The sequence below is a fragment of the Orbicella franksi genome, chromosome 9 (assembly GCF_964199315.1).
Source record: "Orbicella franksi chromosome 9, jaOrbFran1.1, whole genome shotgun sequence".
NCBI lineage: Eukaryota > Metazoa > Cnidaria > Anthozoa > Scleractinia > Merulinidae > Orbicella > Orbicella franksi.
Window position 1 is genome coordinate 21204955 of NC_138153.1, and position 23110 is coordinate 21228064.

At 38.3% G+C, this 23110-nt stretch overlaps 2 protein-coding genes across 5 annotated transcripts in view; both read left to right on the forward strand.

Annotated features, from left to right (window-relative positions):
* LOC145497883 (plexin-A4-like) overlaps positions 1-23110 on the forward strand; it is a 238195-nt gene that overhangs the window by 29712 nt on the left and 185373 nt on the right. For all 4 annotated transcript variants that reach the window (XR_014050743.1, XM_081477751.1, XM_081477750.1 and 1 more), the window contains 2 exons: positions 21344-21470; positions 21859-22009. Coding sequence is in view for 3 of the 4 variants with exons in the window: in XM_081477751.1 (XP_081333877.1) it covers positions 21344-21470; positions 21859-22009 (278 nt within the window). In the remaining variant the exon portion in view is untranslated. The remainder of the gene's footprint in view (positions 1-21343; positions 21471-21858; positions 22010-23110) is intronic.
* LOC145497966 (G2/M phase-specific E3 ubiquitin-protein ligase-like) overlaps positions 22032-23110 on the forward strand; it is a 3912-nt gene continuing 2833 nt past the window's right edge. The window contains exon 1 of the mRNA XM_081477839.1: positions 22032-23110. This exon is cut by the window's right edge and continues 1473 nt beyond it. The gene's annotated coding sequence lies outside the window, so the exon portion shown is untranslated.

The window sequence follows — 23110 nt, forward strand, 5'->3', positions numbered from 1 at the left end:
TTCGATTTCGAACTAAAAATAATCAGCAATAAAAGGAGAAAAAAAAAAGAAAAGCCGTCCAAGACGGGTTGCCAAGTGTAGGAAAAGTGTCAGCAAGTATCTCATCAACTTAGCGCCTTACCGATTGAACTACGAGTGCTAATGATCCATTTGCAATGAACTTTTGTGTATGTAAAAGAATTTGTCCGCGTGGCATGCATGTGCATTTTCACGCCATTCAGCGAAGCGATCGCAAAATTGATGATCGTTTCAAACAGAGCTTGATGACGAACCAGAGCAACAATTTGCAGAAGATCGTTTCAATCAATTAAAAAAAAAAATCCGTCCATGACGGGTTGTCAAGTAGAGGAAAAATGTCGAAGCCAGCGTTGAACCAGCAGATCTGGCTAGCATTGTTTGGCGGTTTAAATTGACAAATAGGTTTTTCTTGTAAACAAAAATATAATAAAACGAAGAGCAAAAAAAAACAAAAAAACAAAAAAAAGAGGGAAAGATACGAGACTTGAACCGACGTCCTATACCAAATTTCACCTCATGCACGTGCTTTAATCACTTGCGCCATGTAACACATGCTAACAGAGGCTGGCAAATGTACTTAATGATTTCCTTTTGTTTCGCTTCAATGCACACCATTCAACGACTCTTCAATATTTTGGCTTCGATTTTCTCAAAAATGAAAAGCAAACTGGCGAAAAAAAAAACAGCAAGGCATTGTTAAGTAAGTAAATTGAAAGCCATATGCAAAAAATCGGGCACTTTTGATGAAAAAAAATTTTTGACCTAAATAGTCACTTAGGAGGGTTTTCCACTGATTTCATTTAGTGAGAAAAGTCATCTGATGTGTTTTATTTTTGTTTTGGTTTAACAACTCAATCAAATTCTGTCATTAGTTCTGTTTTGAATCGGTACTAAATTATTAATCAATCCATGGGCATTAGTGGGAAACCTAAAGCTAACAGGGCTAGTATATACAACATAATTTTAACTGTCCCTTTCAGAGTAATATCTATTGGGCCCTCTGTTTTGTGTATATTAGTTAAGCTGCTAGAAAAACCTAAAAACTTATGTATTTGATATCCATTGCACAAAATACCAGGAGTATATCACTCACTCTGGTAAGGTATCTGAATCAGGTAAATCCTCTTGGAACTCAATATAATCACAAAAAAGCAGTTCTTCAAGTCCAGTAAAAAAAACTCCTCATTGAATGTGATTGATGAACCACTTGAGCTGTGCTCATCAATGTCATTAAAAATCTCATTTAAAATCTCAAGAATTTTAACAGCATGATTTTTTGAATAAACAATCACACTACTAATTATATCATTCAGAGTAAACAGATTATGATAGGTAGCTACAACATCAGAAACTAGTTCCTTTGAGAACCCATATCAATAGCCAAATGCACTGCAAGCAAGGCTACCCTGTAACTCAGAGAGTGCAGCTTTCAAAATGGCCCTCTCTTCATCAGTGACACTTCTACTTTTAATTGGCAGCATAGTTGATGGTGTGGGTTGCTTGTCAAAATGTTTGATTGGTTGCATGCACCCACTTCCATCACCACATGCACAAGATGCTCCACAAAATTACAACAGTCATGAGGTGGAGACAAGCTGACGATGTTTGGATCAAAGGTCTTATAGCTTGCCACCCAATAGCATCCACTTGTTTTTAAAAAATCATGTACGTCTTCCTCACAGTGTGCCAACTGTTGGCCATAAAAATACAAAATAACATTGGCAGACAGGCCATCTTGACCAGCTCTCCCAGCTTCTGATGAAAATCAAGTAAACTTCTGGCAGGGCCAAAAAGCACAACGTACCGAACATCTGGGAAATTAACACCCATACCCAGTGCTGTAGAAGCATCGGCAACACGCTTCACTCGATTGTTTTCAAATAAAAGTAGTAGCCTCTCTTTGTACTCTTTATGTGAAAGGGACTGGAATGTGCCAATGAGGCAATGGATCCGTTTCCTTGATGTGCTTGGGTTGAAGGCTTTTGCTCTAAGTTTCCCCATGAGGTAGTTGAACACATGGTGTCACAAAATACAATTGTTTTGGGTGTGTCGTTGCTGTACTCCTCTATCAACTCTACCAGCCAATCCAATTGCTTCAACATGTCAGTTCGTGCCACTTCGTTTATTGAAAGCTGCAGATTGCATCTGTTTGGGCTGACAAACAACTGGTGGGGTCTTTCATAGTGAGATCAGCCATGACAGTTCATTCTGTCTCCTTATCTACAGTTCCAGTCAGTGCCAAAACTGGAGTCCATACAAGTAACAAAAGTCAAAATTCATAAGATACTAGTGCACTGACTACAGTTACAGAGGTTAAGTGATGCAGGGAAAGCAACCCTCCCCACCCCCCAACCCCCGTTCCCTTATGATCATTTGATAACAAAGTTGCACCAACAGGCCACCAACCTCAGAATATTTTTTTGGTAAGTTATGCTATATGTTGATTAATTACCTTGTTTTTTCACAAAACTAATTTGCACAACTGCTTTATTTCCCGAACTGATCAACACAGTGATACAACCCTAATTGTCAAGAACCAATTTTAAATATAGGCAAATAAAGTACCTGCGATCATTTAAATTTATGGTGACGCATGATAAGAATATACTCGCACAAATGTTTACTATATGAAATGATACTAAGTTACCTTCAATATGAAAAGAGATATTCTTTCCTTACCGTCTTTGCACATCGATCGAAGAATGGACAGTTTTCCATAGGCACCATGGAACACCTGAACAGGTTTAGAGGCTTGGCTATGCTTGTTCCTGATGAAAACAAATAATCAGTTGAAAACAATGAGTGTCCATTATCAAAATGTATGCAGCTGAATACTAAAATCGCTGCAAAAAGCAAATATTGAATCTTGCCTTTTCCCCGTCCAAGCTTCCATCGTGTGAGATTCATCAACCACGATTGCCGACACAACTCGATGGAGTTCGCTGTCTTCTCGCAATGCTGCAAGAAATGGCTTCCCTAATGCTGCCTCTGCAGAGCAGTAAAGAAATTGCGGCGGATTATTTCGCACCAAATTGATTTTGTCAGACAACAATTCCATTGCTGTGAAGTTCAGCGACAACATCTCTGAAAGTTGGTCGTCGATGATGCTTTTCAATGGCGAAATAACAATGATGCAGGTTGTAGATGCGGATAATTCTAGTTTGGGCGAGCGCAAACATGGTAAAAATCATGCTTTTGCCAAAGCCTGTTGGCAAAACGGCCATCACACCTCTCCCATGAAGTAACGCGCTTACAGCTGTTTCTTGCTCAGGTATGAGAACAATTTCACGATCTTCACAAAGAATATTCAGGCATGATAATGCTTCCGATAGAGCTTTCTCGACCATTTTCTTGTTACGCCCCAAAAGATCAGTTTTGTTCCTTAGAGCTGTCCCTTGGATGATTAGCGAAAAAATTTGATTGACGTGCTGGCTTACTGATCCAATGGGAATGGCCAGTACGCCAGCGTACTGGACTAACAAAAAATGCCAGCCATCTGTGCAGGCGTTTTCTCAGTTGTCTGTCTCCCAGGTTCCTCGCGGTTTTGCTGGTCGTTTTCATGGCTTTGCCGCTTTGTCAGCTTGCTCAGATTGCTTAAACTGCCGAGCTACGCAGGCTACATGTCTGTTTTCATTTATCAAAAATCCAGCTTCCTAATTTCGTGTAGGCTTTGAAAATGTCGATTGCAGTTGTTTTGTTTATTGGTAGCTTTCTTCCATCATTCCTTTAGGTGTTCATATCGGGAGTTATTTTGCTAACACAAGCCAACATACATGTATCAAGACTCGGCTTGTGGTTAGTGCAGGTTTCACAGGGGCTTGTATGCTTTCGTAAGCTAGAATTTATTGGCTTGAATGTTCGTTGTAGGTTGCCCTATACAGCAAAAGGAGTCATTGTACTTTCGCAAGCCAATATCTCGCCAGCCAACATTTATATCCACTTGAATTTACTGATGTAGGCAGCACTTCTGAGTGAGACATATTGTCAGGGATTGCCAGGGATTGTCAGAAACTCTCAGAAGCTGAAAAAGACTGCATTGCACTTGCATTGTTAGAAATACACTTGAACAGTGTTTACAGTCACTCTGTTGTTGCTTTTTCAAGATCAAAAGTTAGTATGTGAATCTCGGTTGAACGATAATGGTCAAGGATCGGCTTTCATAACCATTTCATAGATACAAAGGATACCTTATCACATTTCAATGATCAGTTCTGGAATATGATGCGCGTGGCGCCAATTACACTGTACGACGATGTATTGTGGAAAATTTGCTACAATTCTTGGAGTCAAGACGTCAATTCTCATGTCAAAATTAACGAAAGTTGCAGTTACACATTACAAAATGTGGAATGAAGTGATACTTTGGTTTACACAAATGATGTGTTACCATGTGTATGTTCCATTACTTATGAGGCAAATGAATGATGTGGAGGAAAATCTAAACCCTGAAATTTTTGATGTCCCTGATTCTACTGTCATTTTCTGCAAATTAGAGCATGCATGAAATGGAAACGCACCCCAACTAAACGTAATGCTCTAAATGTAAACACTACCTACATGTAAATTTACTTGCGAGTGGCTTTCGGAATAACTAGCTTGTTTGTTTTAACAAATTTCAAGGTAAAGCACTTGCCACAACACATTGGATAGCAAAACAAATATTGTAGAGGGATTATAAAGTTTAAGATAAGGATACTATTCCAAATAACTAAAGTACCATTTTCTAATTAAAATTTCTCAAGTTACTCCAATTGTGATTGCACAAATGTCATTGAGTTTTAAAAAGAGGTTAAAAAGGTTGGCTTTGAAAAGTGTTTGTCAGCACTATTAAAATAGTGTTGACAAGGTTAAGTGCTTTGATAAGGTTGATGAGGGTCAATTCATGCCTCTCAGGTTTGTACTTTCTTTACAAATCTTATCAACTTCAGTGCAACACAAAGAGGAAAACAGAGACAGTGTTACAAGTATTGTTGTAGAGCAGGGTTGTTTCCGGAGAGAACTCAGGATCACCGGTAACAGCAACAAACTAATTTATTTCCGTAAGATAACTTCACGATTTTACAGCACTAAGCTTCTTCAAATTTGAATCAATCTCTTTTACAGCAGAACTTCTCACTCTAATATACATGAGGCTTAAAGTTCTGGAAACTTCCATTACAAGCTAAATTAAGTAGTTTGACACAGTTTCTAATCTGAGTAATTACATAAGGATTAGAATGTTCTAGAATGTTCTTATACAAATTGGTCACGGCTGAATGACTTCCGGTTCTAGATTGTTCTAGAACTAGACTTAGACAATTTTTCGTAACATAACCCCCTCTTCGAGAAGAAATTTACAAAATTTCTGCATAACAACGAAAAATCGTCTATGTGGATAGGCAGTCTACACCTCTTCCAGCAATAAGCTTACTCCAGCACAGGACTTAGGTAATCAGCTCCCACGTTGTCTGATCCCTTAATAGCTTCCATTTTCATATTGTAGCTCTGTAAGAACATAGCCCACCGCATCAACCGGTTGTTAGTAAACTTTGCACTGTTCATATACTTGAGAGGCTCGTGATCGGTCTGTAGTACAAAGCGTACACCAAACAGATGCATATGGAATCTCTTGATACCCCACACAACTGCTAGGCACTCTTTCTCTATCGTAGAATGATTAAGCTCTGCATTACTCAATTTCTTACTTGCGTAACAAATAGGAAACAATTTGCCCCCATGCTCTTGCATCAGAACTGCACTGATCCCATAGTCTGAGGCATCCGTTCTTAGAACAAAGGTCTTTTCAGGATCCGGTAGTTGCAAGATTGGATCACTAGTGAGAAGGATCTTGATGGTTTGATAGGCTTTCTCCTGGGCGTCAGCCCACTCCACTTTACTTGGTTCACCCTTTCGTGTAAGGTCAGAAAGGGGAGCCGCAACAGCAGTGAAGTTTGGGATGAAATCTCGGTAATATCCTGCCAGTCCCATAAAGGAACGAACCTGCTTCTTGGTTGTTGGTCTCGGGCTTTTCTGATTTTGGCGACATTATCCTCATGGAGACCAATTAAACCCTGCTGCAATTGATGGCTGAGGAAATCAATGCTGTCAACACCAAATATACACTTGCTCGGTCTAATTGTCATGCCGGCTTGAGCTAAGCACCTAAAGAGCTCTCAGAGGATCTTAAGGTGCTATTCCCATGTACGGGTGTGGACCAGGATATCATCCCAGTAAAACTCGACATTTTTCATACCTTTGAGCAATTTCTTCATTCCACGCTTCAGTGTAGCCGCAGAATTCACCATGCTGAAAGGCATCTTCAGAAACTCATACGAACCATCTGGGGTAACAAAGGCCGTCTTTGGGATATCTGCTTCTGGTATTGTAACTTGCCAGTATCCTTTGCTAAGATCGATCTTCGAAAGAACTTTTCTCCATTCAACTTCTGAAACAAGTCAACAGCTGCTGGCATGGGTTCGGGATCGAAGACGGTTAGCTTGTTGAGCTTTCAGTAGTCCACGCACACTCTGTTGCTACCATCCTTTTTCTTTACAACCACCACCGGGGAGGCGTAGGGAGAATTAGACTCTCTGATAACTCCCATCTTCATCGTGTCATCTGTATCGTTCTTCAGAGATTCCCTCATACTATATGGAACAGGGTACGGCTTAGACCTGACGGGCTCATTGGACGTGAGGTTGATGTGATGCTGCACAAGGTTCGTGGTTCTGGGAGCCTCGGTGAACAGGCTTGAAAACTCTTGCGCCAAGTCTAGAAATTCTGTTCGCTCAGTTTCGTTAAGGTCAGGGCCAGTCTTTACATCTGCAATGGATTCCTTCGCCACATATCCACCAATCTCTAGGAAGCCAGTATCATCATCATCTGGATCCAATTCTAGTTCACTTGGCTCACCACTGCAAGACACACTCGTCACCGGACCCTCGGTGATTGCGGCTGCAGCCTCTGCAAGTTCCTTTACTTGCTTGATGTACGCCTTTAAAAGGTTAGCATGGTAGACCTTCAGCTTGTCTTTTACTCTCACGTTGTAATCGTTGATACCTACTACTGCGCTAACTTCGTAGGGACCTTTCCACTGCATCAGCAACTTGTTATGATCAGTCGGAAGCAACACAAGAACCTTATCTCCTGGCTGAAACTTTCTCTCTTTGGTCTTGCGGTCATAGTAGTGTTTTTCTTTCTGCTGGGCTTTCTGCAATTCTTCATGGGCAATTTTCAAGGTGTCCTCCAGCTTTTCTCATAACTCAAAGACATACAGGTAGCTATTCTTCACCTCTGGAACCTCTACTTCTTTTGTCCACAGCTCTTTGAGAATGTACATGGGACCTCTTACAGCTCTCCCGTAAAGAAGTTCGAATGGAGAGAATCCTGTAGATTCCTGGGCGACTTCACGGTAGGCAAACAGGAGTGGGTTGATGTAGCAATGCCACAGTCTTGGCTGCTCACTGCACAATCTCTTTAGTGTGATCTTCAGAGTTCCATTGAACTTTTCTGTCATTCCGTTGCACATAGGATGGTAGGGCGTGGTCGTTAACTGCTTAATACTCAGAAAGCGTGCAACTTCTTTCATGCAGTCAGACACAAACTGTGTGCCTAAGTCACTTAGAATCTCTTCTGGAATTCCTAGGCGGCTGAACATATCAACTAAGGCCTCAGCTACCGTCTCAGTGTCAATATTCTTCAGAGGAACTGCTTCGGGTAGCGCGTAGCATAGTCCACGAGTGTGAGGATATATTGGTGACCTGCTTCACTAGGTGGACTTATCGGGCCAATGAGGTCAATGGCTACCCGTTTGAAAGGCATGTCGATTAATGGCATCTTCTGTAGTGACACCTTGGGAACTGATCCTTTATTTACCGTCTTCTAGCAAATGTCACACAACTTGCAGTGTCTGGAAACGTCACCTTGAATACCTGGCCAGTAGAATGCTCTCTGGATCTTGTCAGTGGTTTTCTTGACACCCATATGACCTCCCATAATAGATTCATGAGCTAATTCCATCAGTTGACGTCGCAAAGGCGTTGGCACCATCACTTGCCTAATCGGTTTACTGCTGTTTACATGGGGATGCTTGTAACTTCTGTACAACACACCGTCCTTTTCTTCAAAGCTCACCTCCTGCTCCCCTTTTACTTTAATGTCTCTTTGGTCCCAGTACTTCTCCAGGCTTTTATCTTCGCGCTGCAATCTTACCAGCTCATTTCTATCTACAACTGCATTCTTTGAACTGCTTGCAACTTTAAGCGGTGTATGCTGTCCGTCCTTCCTAGCTTGACTTCGGGTTGTGACCGCACATGCCTCTTGCCAGTTGGGGTCTGGGTCGTCTGCTTGTCGGGCGCCAGGCACATTACCGATTATCAAGTCATAGATCACATCAGGAAGGCACTGTACGTCAACTTCCCCAGACAGGTAAGGGGTGTTTATTGTGATCCGAGCAATTGGTACCTTCCTCACAGTATTGTCAATCAGCAACATACAGTTAAAGTCACCTGTGTACTGTCCTTCCTAGACGAGCTCTTTTTTCACTACAATACCACTACAACCAGTGTCTCTTAGCACATTGACAGTCTTGTCGCCTATCTTCCCTTTAACCACGGGCATTTTACTCCTCGCTCCAGATAATGTTTGAACACAGGCACTACTCAGTAAATGAATTTTCTTTCCACAGGCTAAGAGGAGTTGCTCACCCTCAATGCATGCCTGGATATCTTCTGCTGTAGCTCGTGATGGTGAAGATTGCACTAAACATCCAGCGCTAACCTGATTTCGCCGCACAGGGTTACCATTTTTGATCTGTCCTCCTGACCTTGGCGCACTGGATTTACAGTTTCTTGCTTCATGGCCATGCCTACCACACAAATAGCATTTCCTGGTTGGACAGTTAGCAGACCTATGTCCTTGACCATTACACCTGTAACAGTACAGTAGTAACGTATCACTTGGTGGCTTCTTAATATCTTCCTTCTCCGGTAGTGTAGGCGGCTTGTTCCGTGCGGGACTAAACACGTGCTTTCCGTGCGTCTCTAAGTACTGGTCAGCAATTTTTGCCATCTCCTCTAGGGCTTCAGGTGCTCGTTCATGCAAGTGAACAGCAGGTTCCTTAGGACATGAATTAATGAACTGTTCTTTAACAATCAAGTCCTTTAGTCCTTCAAAGATCTTCTTCATTTTCGATAACTCGAGCCACCGAATCACGTAAGTTGACAATCGGAGTATAAACTGATCTGGACACTTCTCTGTCTCAGGCGTTGAGACCCTAAATTTATGCCTATAACCATCCTCTGTAAGATCATACCTTTTCATAAGAGCTATCTTCATCTTCCCATAATCTAAGGCTGCTTCTTCTGAAAGGCGGGAGTAAACATCTAGCGCTCAGCCCGAGAGTAAAGCACTCAGCTTGGTAGCTCATCCAGCCTTATCCCATTTTGCGGTGGTTGCAAATCTCTCAAATCGCTGAAGATAAGCATCCAAGTCATCTTTTCCATCTACGAAAGAGGGAAGTTTAGGAGCTTTTGCTCTGTCCTCTTTTTTAGAGGCTTGAGCACCTGGCCCCGTTTCATTTCCAACTCATGTCTCCTCTGGGCTTCTTTGATTTCCACTTCCTGTCTCTGAAGCTCAGCCTCCATTTGTAGTTTTCTTATTTCTCACTCTTGCCATCGCGCTTCCCTCTCCTCATCTTGCCTTCTACGTCTCTCCACTTTCTCCTCTTCTGCTATCCTCAATCTCTCTTTCTCTTCTTCTTCTCTCCTGTGTTTCTCCTCTCATTCTTCCTGTCTGCGTTTCTCCCCCGTTCTTCCTCTCTGCGTTTCTCCTCTCGTTCTTCCTCTTTGCATTTCTCCTCTCGTTCCTCCTCTCTACGCTTCTCCTCTCGTTCTTTCTCTCTATCCTTCTCCACAAATGCAAGCAACTTGGCTCCTTCCAGTCCAAACGTTTTGCCTAACTCAATAAACTTCTCCACATCATATGACACACAGTCTAGAAATATTCACACAGGATAACAGCGTATGACACACAGTCTAGAAATGTCCACACAGGATAACAACAAAACCTTCTTTTACACGAAATCGGTTCACACAGAACACCAAATTCACTCTCCCACGCTTGTCCTGTACCTTTCCTGGTTACGGTAGTCCAGCAAACAAATTTCTGCTCTCCTGGACAGGCCCCCAATGTTACGAGTATCGTTGTAGAGCAGGGTTGTTTCCAGACAGAACTCAGGATCGCCGGTAACAGCAACAAACTAATTTATTTCCGTAAGATAACTTCATGAGTTTACAGCACTAAGCTGCTTCAAATTTGAATCAATCTCTTTTACTGCAGAACCTCTCGCTCTAATATACATGAGGCTTAAAGTTCTAGAAACTTCTATTACAAGCTAAATTAAGTAGTTTGACACAGTTTCTAATCTGAGTAATTACATAAGGATTAGAATGTTCTAGAATGTTCTTATACAAATTGGTCACGGCTGAATGACTTCCGGTTCTAGATTGTTCTAGAACTAGACTTAGACAATTTTTTGTAACAGACAGCTAACAACATCTCACTCAAAACCCTACCATGACAGTCAAAACAACACTTAATTTAAGATCACAGAGTTTCTCTTTTAGTGACGTCTTCAAAGGGCTGTTACTTTTGGGTGGGCCAGTACTTTTGGGGGGACCGTTACTCTCGGGGTTCAATAGGAAGCTTAAATACTAGTGTTACTTTCAGGGAGCCGTTTCTTTTTAGGGGCCCTTTACTTTTGGAATTCTGCGGTATTTTCTTTTTTTTTATTATTATTTTTTTTTTATTTTATTTTATTTACCAATGGCATACGTTACTTACATTAAAGTTACTTACAGAAGAATAAAATATCTACAATTAACTTACAATCAAAAATAAATATATAATTAGCTTACGATAACAACTCTACAATATACAATGATGAGGAACACACTTATATATTAACTAACAGTGCCGAGATTATTTACTAATAGATTATTCACATGAAATATACAAACGCGATTACATTGCTCACAAAAATTAATACTAACAATACTACAAAGCTTGAAAATTAAGAGATACAACAGGAGGGAGAATATTTTAATTAGCTTTGTGCTTTTAACAATGCAAAAAGAAGAAAGAAAAAGAGAAAAAAAAAAAAACAGTTACAGTTGTCATGCTGTTCAAAAAGTTCAAATAATAATAACGCCATCTACGTGATTAACAAAAGAAAAGAAATAATACATAAATTAATTTGGGATTAGTACCCACTTTTTTTTAAAATAATCTTTCTTTTTGATCTTACTTTCCGTTTCATATTTGATGGCAATTTTAGTACGAAATCCTTGAATTGTGGGTTGAATTTGGCATCTTCTGCAGTCCCATATAAGTAGTTTACCAATGATTATAAAATAGTTCAGTAAGTTGAGTAAAGGGCATGGTTTGGATAATATTCCAAATAAAACATCTTGGAGGGAAAGATGAACCTGCTGATTTGAGATTTGGTGCCAGTAACCTTGAAACTCACTCCAGAATCATTTAACAAAGGAGCAATGATAAAGTAGGTGGTATAAAGTTTCCGGTTCTGCCTTGCAAAATGAACATAGATCATCTGTTTTAAAGCCTATTTTGTGTAATTTTGAATTAGTGTACAGAATAGAGTTGAGCTCTTTGAATTGAAATCCTTTCACATAAGACTCAAGAACAACAGAGTGTGGCAGACTGAAGATTTGTCTCAGCTGATCAATAGAAAAGTTAAAATCGTTCTGCAGTTTGTTTATGATATTAGGCAATTGTGCTATTTTGCGAACAAGAAGTGAGTAATAGTCTTTTGATTTCTTTTTTCTGACGTCGAAGATGTTGTCGTCAATAAAGAAGGATGGAGGAGCTAAAGATGGACAGGAAATGATATTCTTTAAAAAGGACGGTATAGAATGGCGAAGGCCAGCCCATTGCAAATAACTAATATTGCCTATCTTGTCAGACCAGTGGCTGAGTGCGTCATTTATAGTTAAATCAAAATGTAGGTCTTGGATACGAATCACTCCCGCCTCAAAATACTTTTTGTAGAAGACTGGTCTTTTTTCGATACGAATTTCCTTATTATTCCAAATAATATTTTGCCAATCTCGTTGAGAGGCAAAGGAATCACGAAACTCCGACCACCATGAGAGCATTTCACTGTAGAACTGAGAGAAGATGTTGTAATCCTTTATATCATAGTTACAATTTAAAAAGAAAAACCCTCCCATGGGATCCAGCAAGTGTTTTAGATATGATTTCCATGTTCCGTTGTTGTCATCAAATATACGTTTTATCCATGCCAGCCTTAAAGACTTAATCATGCAATTTATATCAATCATTTTTAAACCACCTGGCTCGTATTTATTTATAGCCGAAACTCGAGTGACCTTATCCGTCCCATTCCATAAAAATTTGAATAACAGTTGATTCAATTCTTTCGCTAATTCTTTAGGTGTAGGCAGTACCGAGCAGACATAAACAAACTTTGGAATAAGAAATGATTTGATGATTGTAACCTTGCCGTACACAGATAATCCTCTAGAGGACCAGATGTTGATAAGTTTTTTAATACTATCCAAACGTTCAATGAAATTCTTTTCTTTTAATAGTTTTGGGTCGTACGTGAAGTACACCCCTAGTGCTTTAATTGGCTCGTTAGGCCATTTAATGCCAAACGGTTGTGCTTTGTTTCCTTTTGATGAACCAATCCACATACCCTCGGTTTTTGTGTTATTGATCTTGAGGCCTGAGATATTCTTAAAAAGGTCTAATACTTGAAATAGTCCTTTGGCCGAGCTAGTGTTGGCGAGCATTGCTGTTGTGTCATCAGCGTATTGTAATAGTTTTGTCTCTTCCTTGCCAATAGAGATACCCTTTATAGCTGGATTTTGACGAATGGCAATTGCTAACGTTTCTACAGCTACAATGAAAAGATAAGGAGAAAGTGGATCTCCCTGTCTAACGCCTCGTTCAAGTTTAAAAGGTTTTGAAATCATGCCGTTGTTAATTATGCAGCTTTGTATGTTTTTGTAGAACAGTTTTACCCAGCGGAGAAAGTCGGAACCAAAATTAAAAGCTTCAAGGCATTTAAAAAGGAAATCCCATTCAATACTATCGAATGCCTTTTGAAAATCAATGAAAATCATTACACCAGGGATGTTTTCTTTAACAGTCGAATCCATAATATCATAGATGGAGCGAATGGTTTCGCCGATAAAACGATCTTTAATATACCCTGTTTGATTATGATGAATGATATAAGGTAAGACATTTTTAATTCTCGAGGCTATTACCTTAGACATAATTTTCGTGTCCACGTTAACAAGAGAAATTGGGTGCCAATTTTCAATGAGAGAACGATCTTTACCTCTTTTTTCTATGAGTGTGATAAACGCTTGCTTTTGAGATTGGGACATCTCTCCTTTTTCGAAACAATCATTAACACATCTAATAAAGCAATCGCTGATTAAAGGCCAAAATTTTTTGTAGAACTCGATCGGAATTCCATCGTTCCCTGGAGTTTTGTTGTCTTGAAAAGTATCGAGAAGACGTAAACATTCCTCCGAAGAGATTTTACCTTCACACGATTTTTTTTGCTCTTCAGTTAATGTAGGAATATTTAAATCATTTAAAAAGGAATCAATTTTAAGTTCAATGTCCGGAAGAATATTATAAGTCTTGTACAAATCACAGTAGAATTGTTCTACTTCCTTTAGTATACAGAATGGATCCGTTTTGATTGCCCCGTTTATATGCAGTTTTCGTATGTGTTTCTTAACGTGATTTCTTTTTTCTAAGTTTAAGAAGTATTTTGTACTCTTCTCGCCTTGTTTGTGCCATCTGGCGCGTGCACGCACAATAATTCCTTTTATTTTCTCTTCGTAAAATGATTCTAATTGTTTCTGAGCTACATCTAACAGGGTTGTATTGTTGTCGCTAGGGTTGGTTTCAGCAGCTTCTTTCGCTACATTAAGTTTATTTTGGAGTTTTGTTTCTGTTTCATTTCTTTGCTTTGATCTTCTTTTGGAGTGACGGATAGCGTGGGCTCTTATGTTATATTTGATCCAATCCCACACACATCGATCATCAGAAAGTTCTTCCCGTCCTTCCGTAATCCACATTGGGATCATTTCAGTAATACTGTTGACATATTCTTCATCATCTAACAAAGAGCAATTCATCTTCCAGTAATTTGGTCCTCTACACTCGTTATATGGTTCTCCGCAAAATTCTAGATAGATCGCGTCGTGATCGGTTTTTATAGCTGGAATTATATCCATCAGTTGTACAGAATCATTTAAGTTGTTCGAGATTAGCCAATAATCCAGGCGACAAAAAATTCGAGGAGATTTTTTACTCCATGTGAAACTTTTAACGTCTGGGTTTTTAATTCTCCAAATATCTACTAAATCAAGTTGGCTTTGCAAGCAAACGATGCGAGATGTGACAGATTTTCGTTGAATAAGAGTACCACCTTTCTTGTCAATAGTAGGATTAAGTGGACAATTAAAATCGCCTCCGATTACGATGTTGTTTTCGGAATCCAGATCCTCGTTTTGCAGCGTTATAACTAATTTGTTTAAGAAAGTTACAATTTCTTTATCTTTATTTGGTACGTATATGTTTACTAGAACATATAACTTACCATTGATTTCAGTTTTCAAAATAATGTAACGTCCCAAAGGATCTAGAATTTTTTTATGTATGGTGCAGTCAACACCTTTCTTAATTAGAATTGCAACGCTGCGAGAATTAGAGCTGCCATGGCAAGTTATAAGCTCCGCACCCCATTCATTTCTCCACTGATTTTCCGCTTCTTTCGTGGAGTGAGTTTCTTGCAAAAATGAAATGTTTGCGCGTTTCCGGCACCAATTAAAAATAGCCCTCCTTTTTTTAAAATTGCTTATTCCCTTTACATTAAGCGATAATAGTTTTAGCACCTCGGTCATCTTTTGAGATCACAATTGTCGCTAATGTGACTGCAGAAGAAAGATTGAAACAAAGGAAAAAGTGATGATGAAGTATTTGAAATGACAACTGTAAATGCAAATCCAAAGTCGAAAATAAACAAGTATAACTTAGTTAACAAAATTTGAATCAATCTCTTTTACTGCAGAACCTCTTGCTCTAATATACATGAGGCTTAAAGTTCTAGAAACTTCTATTACAAGCTAAATTAAGTAGTTTGACACAGTTTCTAATCTGAGTAATTACATAAGGATTAGAATGTTCTAGAATGTTCTTATACAAATTGGTCACGGCTGAATGACTTCCGGTTCTAGATTGTTCTAGAACTAGACTTAGACAATTTTTTGTAACAGACAGCTAACAACATCTCACTCAAAACCCTACCATGACAGTCAAAACAACACTTAATTTAAGATCACAGAGTTTCTCTTTTAGTGACGTCTTCAAAGGGCTGTTACTTTTGGGTGGGCCAGTACTTTTGGGGGGACCGTTACTCTCGGGGTTCAATAGGAAGCTTAAATACTAGTGTTACTTTCAGGGAGCCGTTTCTTTTTAGGGGCCCTTTACTTTTGGAATTCTGCGGTATTTTCTTTTTTTTTATTATTATTTTTTTTTTATTTTATTTTATTTACCAATGGCATACGTTACTTACATTAAAGTTACTTACAGAAGAATAAAATATCTACAATTAACTTACAATCAAAAATAAATATATAATTAGCTTACGATAACAACTCTACAATATACAATGATGAGGAACACACTTATATATTAACTAACAGTGCCGAGATTATTTACTAATAGATTATTCACATGAAATATACAAACGCGATTACATTGCTCACAAAAATTAATACTAACAATACTACAAAGCTTGAAAATTAAGAGATACAACAGGAGGGAGAATATTTTAATTAGCTTTGTGCTTTTAACAATGCAAAAAGAAGAAAGAAAAAGAGAAAAAAAAAAAAAACAGTTACAGTTGTCATGCTGTTCAAAAAGTTCAAATAATAATAACGCCATCTACGTGATTAACAAAAGAAAAGAAATAATACATAAATTAATTTGGGATTAGTACCCACTTTTTTTTAAAATAATCTTTCTTTTTGATCTTACTTTCCGTTTCATATTTGATGGCAATTTTAGTACGAAATCCTTGAATTGTGGGTTGAATTTGGCATCTTCTGCAGTCCCATATAAGTAGTTTACCAATGATTATAAAATAGTTCAGTAAGTTGAGTAAAGGGCATGGTTTGGATAATATTCCAAATAAAACATCTTGGAGGGAAAGATGAACCTGCTGATTTGAGATTTGGTGCCAGTAACCTTGAAACTCACTCCAGAATCATTTAACAAAGGAGCAATGATAAAGTAGGTGGTATAAAGTTTCCGGTTCTGCCTTGCAAAATGAACATAGATCATCTGTTTTAAAGCCTATTTTGTGTAATTTTGAATTAGTGTACAGAATAGAGTTGAGCTCTTTGAATTGAAATCCTTTCACATAAGACTCAAGAACAACAGAGTGTGGCAGACTGAAGATTTGTCTCAGCTGATCAATAGAAAAGTTAAAATCGTTCTGCAGTTTGTTTATGATATTAGGCAATTGTGCTATTTTGCGAACAAGAAGTGAGTAATAGTCTTTTGATTTCTTTTTTCTGACGTCGAAGATGTTGTCGTCAATAAAGAAGGATGGAGGAGCTAAAGATGGACAGGAAATGATATTCTTTAAAAAGGACGGTATAGAATGGCGAAGGCCAGCCCATTGCAAATAACTAATATTGCCTATCTTGTCAGACCAGTGGCTGAGTGCGTCATTTATAGTTAAATCAAAATGTAGGTCTTGGATACGAATCACTCCCGCCTCAAAATACTTTTTGTAGAAGACTGGTCTTTTTTCGATACGAATTTCCTTATTATTCCAAATAATATTTTGCCAATCTCGTTGAGAGGCAAAGGAATCACGAAACTCCGACCACCATGAGAGCATTTCACTGTAGAACTGAGAGAAGATGTTGTAATCCTTTATATCATAGTTACAATTTAAAAAGAAAAACCCTCCCATGGGATCCAGCAAGTGTTTTAGATATGATTTCCATGTTCCGTTGTTGTCATCAAATATACGTTTTATCCATGCCAGCCTTAAAGACTTAATCATGCAATTTATATCAATCATTTTTAAACCACCTGGCTCGTATTTATTTATAGCCGAAACTCGAGTGACCTTATCCGTCCCATTCCATAAAAATTTGAATAACAGTTGATTCAATTCTTTCGCTAATTCTTTAGGTGTAGGCAGTACCGAGCAGACATAAACAAACTTTGGAATAAGAAATGATTTGATGATTGTAACCTTGCCGTACACAGATAATCCTCTAGAGGACCAGATGTTGATAAGTTTTTTAATACTATCCAAACGTTCAATGAAATTCTTTTCTTTTAATAGTTTTGGGTCGTACGTGAAGTACACCCCTAGTGCTTTAATTGGCTCGTTAGGCCATTTAATGCCAAACGGTTGTGCTTTGTTTCCTTTTGATGAACCAATCCACATACCCTCGGTTTTTGTGTTATTGATCTTGAGGCCTGAGATATTCTTAAAAAGGTCTAATACTTGAAATAGTCCTTTGGCCGAGCTAGTGTTGGCGAGCATTGCTGTTGTGTCATCAGCGTATTGTAATAGTTTTGTCTCTTCCTTGCCAATAGAGATACCCTTTATAGCTGGATTTTGACGAATGGCAATTGCTAACGTTTCTACAGCTACAATGAAAAGATAAGGAGAAAGTGGATCTCCCTGTCTAACGCCTCGTTCAAGTTTAAAAGGTTTTGAAATCATGCCGTTGTTAATTATGCAGCTTTGTATGTTTTTGTAGAACAGTTTTACCCAGCGGAGAAAGTCGGAACCAAAATTAAAAGCTTCAAGGCATTTAAAAAGGAAATCCCATTCAATACTATCGAATGCCTTTTGAAAATCAATGAAAATCATTACACCAGGGATGTTTTCTTTAACAGTCGAATCCATAATATCATAGATGGAGCGAATGGTTTCGCCGATAAAACGATCTTTAATATACCCTGTTTGATTATGATGAATGATATAAGGTAAGACATTTTTAATTCTCGAGGCTATTACCTTAGACATAATTTTCGTGTCCACGTTAACAAGAGAAATTGGGTGCCAATTTTCAATGAGAGAACGATCTTTACCTCTTTTTTCTATGAGTGTGATAAACGCTTGCTTTTGAGATTGGGACATCTCTCCTTTTTCGAAACAATCATTAACACATCTAATAAAGCAATCGCTGATTAAAGGCCAAAATTTTTTGTAGAACTCGATCGGAATTCCATCGTTCCCTGGAGTTTTGTTGTCTTGAAAAGTATCAAGAAGACGTAAACATTCCTCCGAAGAGATTTTACCTTCACACGATTTTTTTTGCTCTTCAGTTAATGTAGGAATATTTAAATCATTTAAAAAGGAATCAATTTTAAGTTCAATGTCCGGAAGAATATTATAAGTCTTGTACAAATCACAGTAGAATTGTTCTACTTCCTTTAGTATACAGAATGGATCCGTTTTGATTGCCCCGTTTATATGCAGTTTTCGTATGTGTTTCTTAACGTGATTTCTTTTTTCTAAGTTTAAGAAGTATTTTGTACTCTTCTCGCCTTGTTTGTGCCATCTGGCGCGTGCACGCACAATAATTCCTTTTATTTTCTCTTCGTAAAATGATTCTAATTGTTTCTGAGCTACATCTAACAGGGTTGTATTGTTGTCGCTAGGGTTGGTTTCAGCAGCTTCTTTCGCTACATTAAGTTTATTTTGGAGTTTTGTTTCTGTTTCATTTCTTTGCTTTGATCTTCTTTTGGAGTGACGGATAGCGTGGGCTCTTATGTTATATTTGATCCAATCCCACACACATCGATCATCAGAAAGTTCTTCCCGTCCTTCCGTAATCCACATTGGGATCATTTCAGTAATACTGTTGACATATTCTTCATCATCTAACAAAGAGCAATTCATCTTCCAGTAATTTGGTCCTCTACACTCGTTATATGGTTCTCCGCAAAATTCTAGATAGATCGCGTCGTGATCGGTTTTTATAGCTGGAATTATATCCATCAGTTGTACAGAATCATTTAAGTTGTTCGAGATTAGCCAATAATCCAGGCGACAAAAAATTCGAGGAGATTTTTTACTCCATGTGAAACTTTTAACGTCTGGGTTTTTAATTCTCCAAATATCTACTAAATCAAGTTGGCTTTGCAAGCAAACGATGCGAGATGTGACAGATTTTCGTTGAATAAGAGTACCACCTTTCTTGTCAATAGTAGGATTAAGTGGACAATTAAAATCGCCTCCGATTACGATGTTGTTTTCGGAATCCAGATCCTCGTTTTGCAGCGTTATAACTAATTTGTTTAAGAAAGTTACAATTTCTTTATCTTTATTTGGTACGTATATGTTTACTAGAACATATAACTTACCATTGATTTCAGTTTTCAAAATAATGTAACGTCCCAAAGGATCTAGAATTTTTTTATGTATGGTGCAGTCAACACCTTTCTTAATTAGAATTGCAACGCTGCGAGAATTAGAGCTGCCATGGCAAGTTATAAGCTCCGCACCCCATTCATTTCTCCACTGATTTTCCGCTTCTTTCGTGGAGTGAGTTTCTTGCAAAAATGAAATGTTTGCGCGTTTCCGGCACCAATTAAAAATAGCCCTCCTTTTTTTAAAATTGCTTATTCCCTTTACATTAAGCGATAATAGTTTTAGCACCTCGGTCATCTTTTGAGATCACAATTGTCGCTAATGTGACTGCAGAAGAAAGATTGAAACAAAGGAAAAAGTGATGATGAAGTATTTGAAATGACAACTGTAAATGCAAATCCAAAGTCGAAAATAAACAAGTATAACTTAGTTAACAAAATTTGAATCAATCTCTTTTACTGCAGAACCTCTTGCTCTAATATACATGAGGCTTAAAGTTCTAGAAACTTCTATTACAAGCTAAATTAAGTAGTTTGACACAGTTTCTAATCTGAGTAATTACATAAGGATTAGAATGTTCTAGAATGTTCTTATACAAATTGGTCACGGCTGAATGACTTCCGGTTCTAGATTGTTCTAGAACTAGACTTAGACAATTTTTTGTAACAGACAGCTAACAACATCTCACTCAAAACCCTACCATGACAGTCAAAACAACACTTAATTTAAGATCACAGAGTTTCTCTTTTAGTGACGTCTTCAAAGGGCTGTTACTTTTGGGTGGGCCAGTACTTTTGGGGGGACCGTTACTCTCGGGGTTCAATAGGAAGCTTAAATACTAGTGTTACTTTCAGGGAGCCGTTTCTTTTTAGGGGGCCTTTACTTTTGGAATTCTGCGGTATTTTCTACTGTACATGTTATTTTTAGAACTACTCAAATCAGTACCCAGGGATTTTATGTAGCACAATATTTTTATTTTGCATATAATACACCAAAGACCTTCATTGATGTAAAAAAAGGCTCTCTACCTCTAAACATCTTTCACAACTGAAAATACTTCTTGTCAAAAAAAGGCACAACAATGCGACAACAGTCCAGAGTGACGTAATAGTGGTGTAAATGGACTCTTGTAAGCAGACTACCTATTGTCTAAACACACTAACACACATAGCCTGCATTGCAGGTGTCACCGGGGAAGGGGTAGGGACCAGGTGGCAAAAACACAAGGAAGAAGGGGAACGAACAGCACCCTATCCCGATAAAGAAGCTCGTTTCCAATAAGCAGCCCAGTTTAATTTCCTCAACCCGTAAAATTCAAAAAAGCAAAAAGGACACTTGGCACACAAGTATGCATTGCAGACCTATTTTTTCCGAAGGAAGAACTTTTAAGGCCTTGTCTTCTTATTGGCTCAATACAGGTCATCTTTTATCAGCAGGCCACTTGACTTAGGTGATGACAGAGAGCAAGGAGATGACATGGGTGGGATATATAAGGGGAGGGGTCAATAGGAAAGCTTAAGGGAAATGTTAACAACATTTCCATAGGTTAGCAGCCCTGACCAAGGAAGTAGAATTTCCATTTCAACAACACCTAGGCAAGTTTCAATTTAGCTGCAAAATTTAATGGAGTTTCTGTGGCTTGTGTTTCGGAGAAATCAAGAACAAAAATTAATATTGCCTAGATTGGGAAACAAAACACAGCTGTGAGGTGAGGTGACTGAAAGGTGGGGTTCCACTGTACCTGTACTACTTCTTCATATGTTTTCAAGAAAGCAAGAGTATCATATTGCTTACCTTTGCAAGAAAAAGTCAAATTGAAGGACACTCAGATTGGCACTCTTAGATCATGTTTGTCATTTCTTTTTGCAGATGCTCTCAAAGGCATGTCTGCCCAGAAGCTGATGTACACCCCTTACGATATGTGACAAGCTTGTCTAATTGTGTGGAATTTGCTTCCATCAAACCTGAACAAGTCCCTCTTGGCCCAAGTGTTGAAGTATGGACCCCAGTATGCTTTTAAGAATAGTTGATTACAAACATAATTTTACTACCACATTAAACAAAATTAGGGTTTTCAAATGCTGAACATCCATTGGTGATTGGTGGTTTACTTTGATAATCAAAATGTAAATTCTCTTTGCTCACACCATCATTATGTCAGCAGGACATGCTAGTTCTGTATTTCTATTGAGTTATAGAAACACAATTTTAAACCAATCAGCATGCATATTTTCTTTGGGCCATTTTGTAATAGATTTTAATGAAGAAAAGTATTCTACTTGACAATTGCTCTAGTACAACAGGTTTAGTCTCATCACTTCTTTAAACTCCATTCTGTAGTAAACATGAATCAAGACAAGGCCTTTTTTTACCTTTTCCTACAGTTGACATTAGTAGTCTCCAACCTACCACCTTTGACAGGGCTAAAGTGCTATATTCATGGTAAGGAAAGAGTTACAAGTCTACTTTCAGGAAATGCAGTTAAATGTTGGACACCCCCAGAGGAAGAACTGCCCAGCATTTCAAGTAACACAGGTATGAACTGAACTAATGTTTTACTGTTTCCATTTAAATGTTACTGTATTTCAGAATTGTTAATGAAGTTTGTTGTTTATATGATTAGCTGTTTTGTTGTGTATTATTTAAGAAATAGAAAACATGCACCGTGTTTCTATGGAGTTATAGAAACGTGAGTGGAAGTTTGGGTGAATGAGAAATGCTGTCTGAACAGAAGCCGACAGGCTAGTGTTTCCACTGCTTTTTGGAGTTCTCCCAAACTTCCATGAGTGGAATTTATCCAAAGAACAGTGCTGGTAAAATTTTTGTGACGGTGATTTCCTCTTTTACATTGGGAAGAAACTTGCTTGAAGCTGAAAATTCAAAAGTGAGATCTGAAAAGAAATGAACCAACTTTTGAAATTGCAATTTTTCTCCCAAAACAAGTTGTCTAATACACAGTGTTGGTATTGAGAACTCATGCTTTCTTAGATGTGAGCCTGCTGTGGCAGTTCATAATTTGTTTCTGATTATTTCTTCTTATAGCAGTTTTCTTGTACAGTTGAAGACTAACATTTTAGACTATCTGTTATACACATGTCTTAAATGCCCTTTAAGTGGCTGAATTGAATGAGGAGTTTATTCTCTTAATAACAAGACTATGGTTGGCAAAATGGTGCAAAATTCACAAAGTTTATATTCATTCACATTCAATGCTATTATTATTGTTCACGAATATATTTATTCACATTCAACAACTAAGTTTTTATTCAAGAAATATGTTTATTCACATTTAATGACATATTTCTTATTCACAAATATATTCACTCACATTTACAAGTTGTATATCCATTCACATTCGACGGTTTATATTCGTTCACATTCACGATCAAAATATTGGTTCAGCACGGTGCAATATTCATTCAACATTTTCTGCGCACCCTCTTTGCGCATCATTAGCTCCAAGCTCCCAGCGAGCCCTCCCATTTTCCTTCGGTCAGCGGATGACAACTGAACACATGACCTTTCTTCATGTGGCAAAAAGGCGTCTCAGCTGAATGGTCGTGCGGAAGATGAATTGGAGAGTACTATAAGGCGTTGTGTTCGTGAAGAAATGAGATCTTTCAGAGGTGGAACACA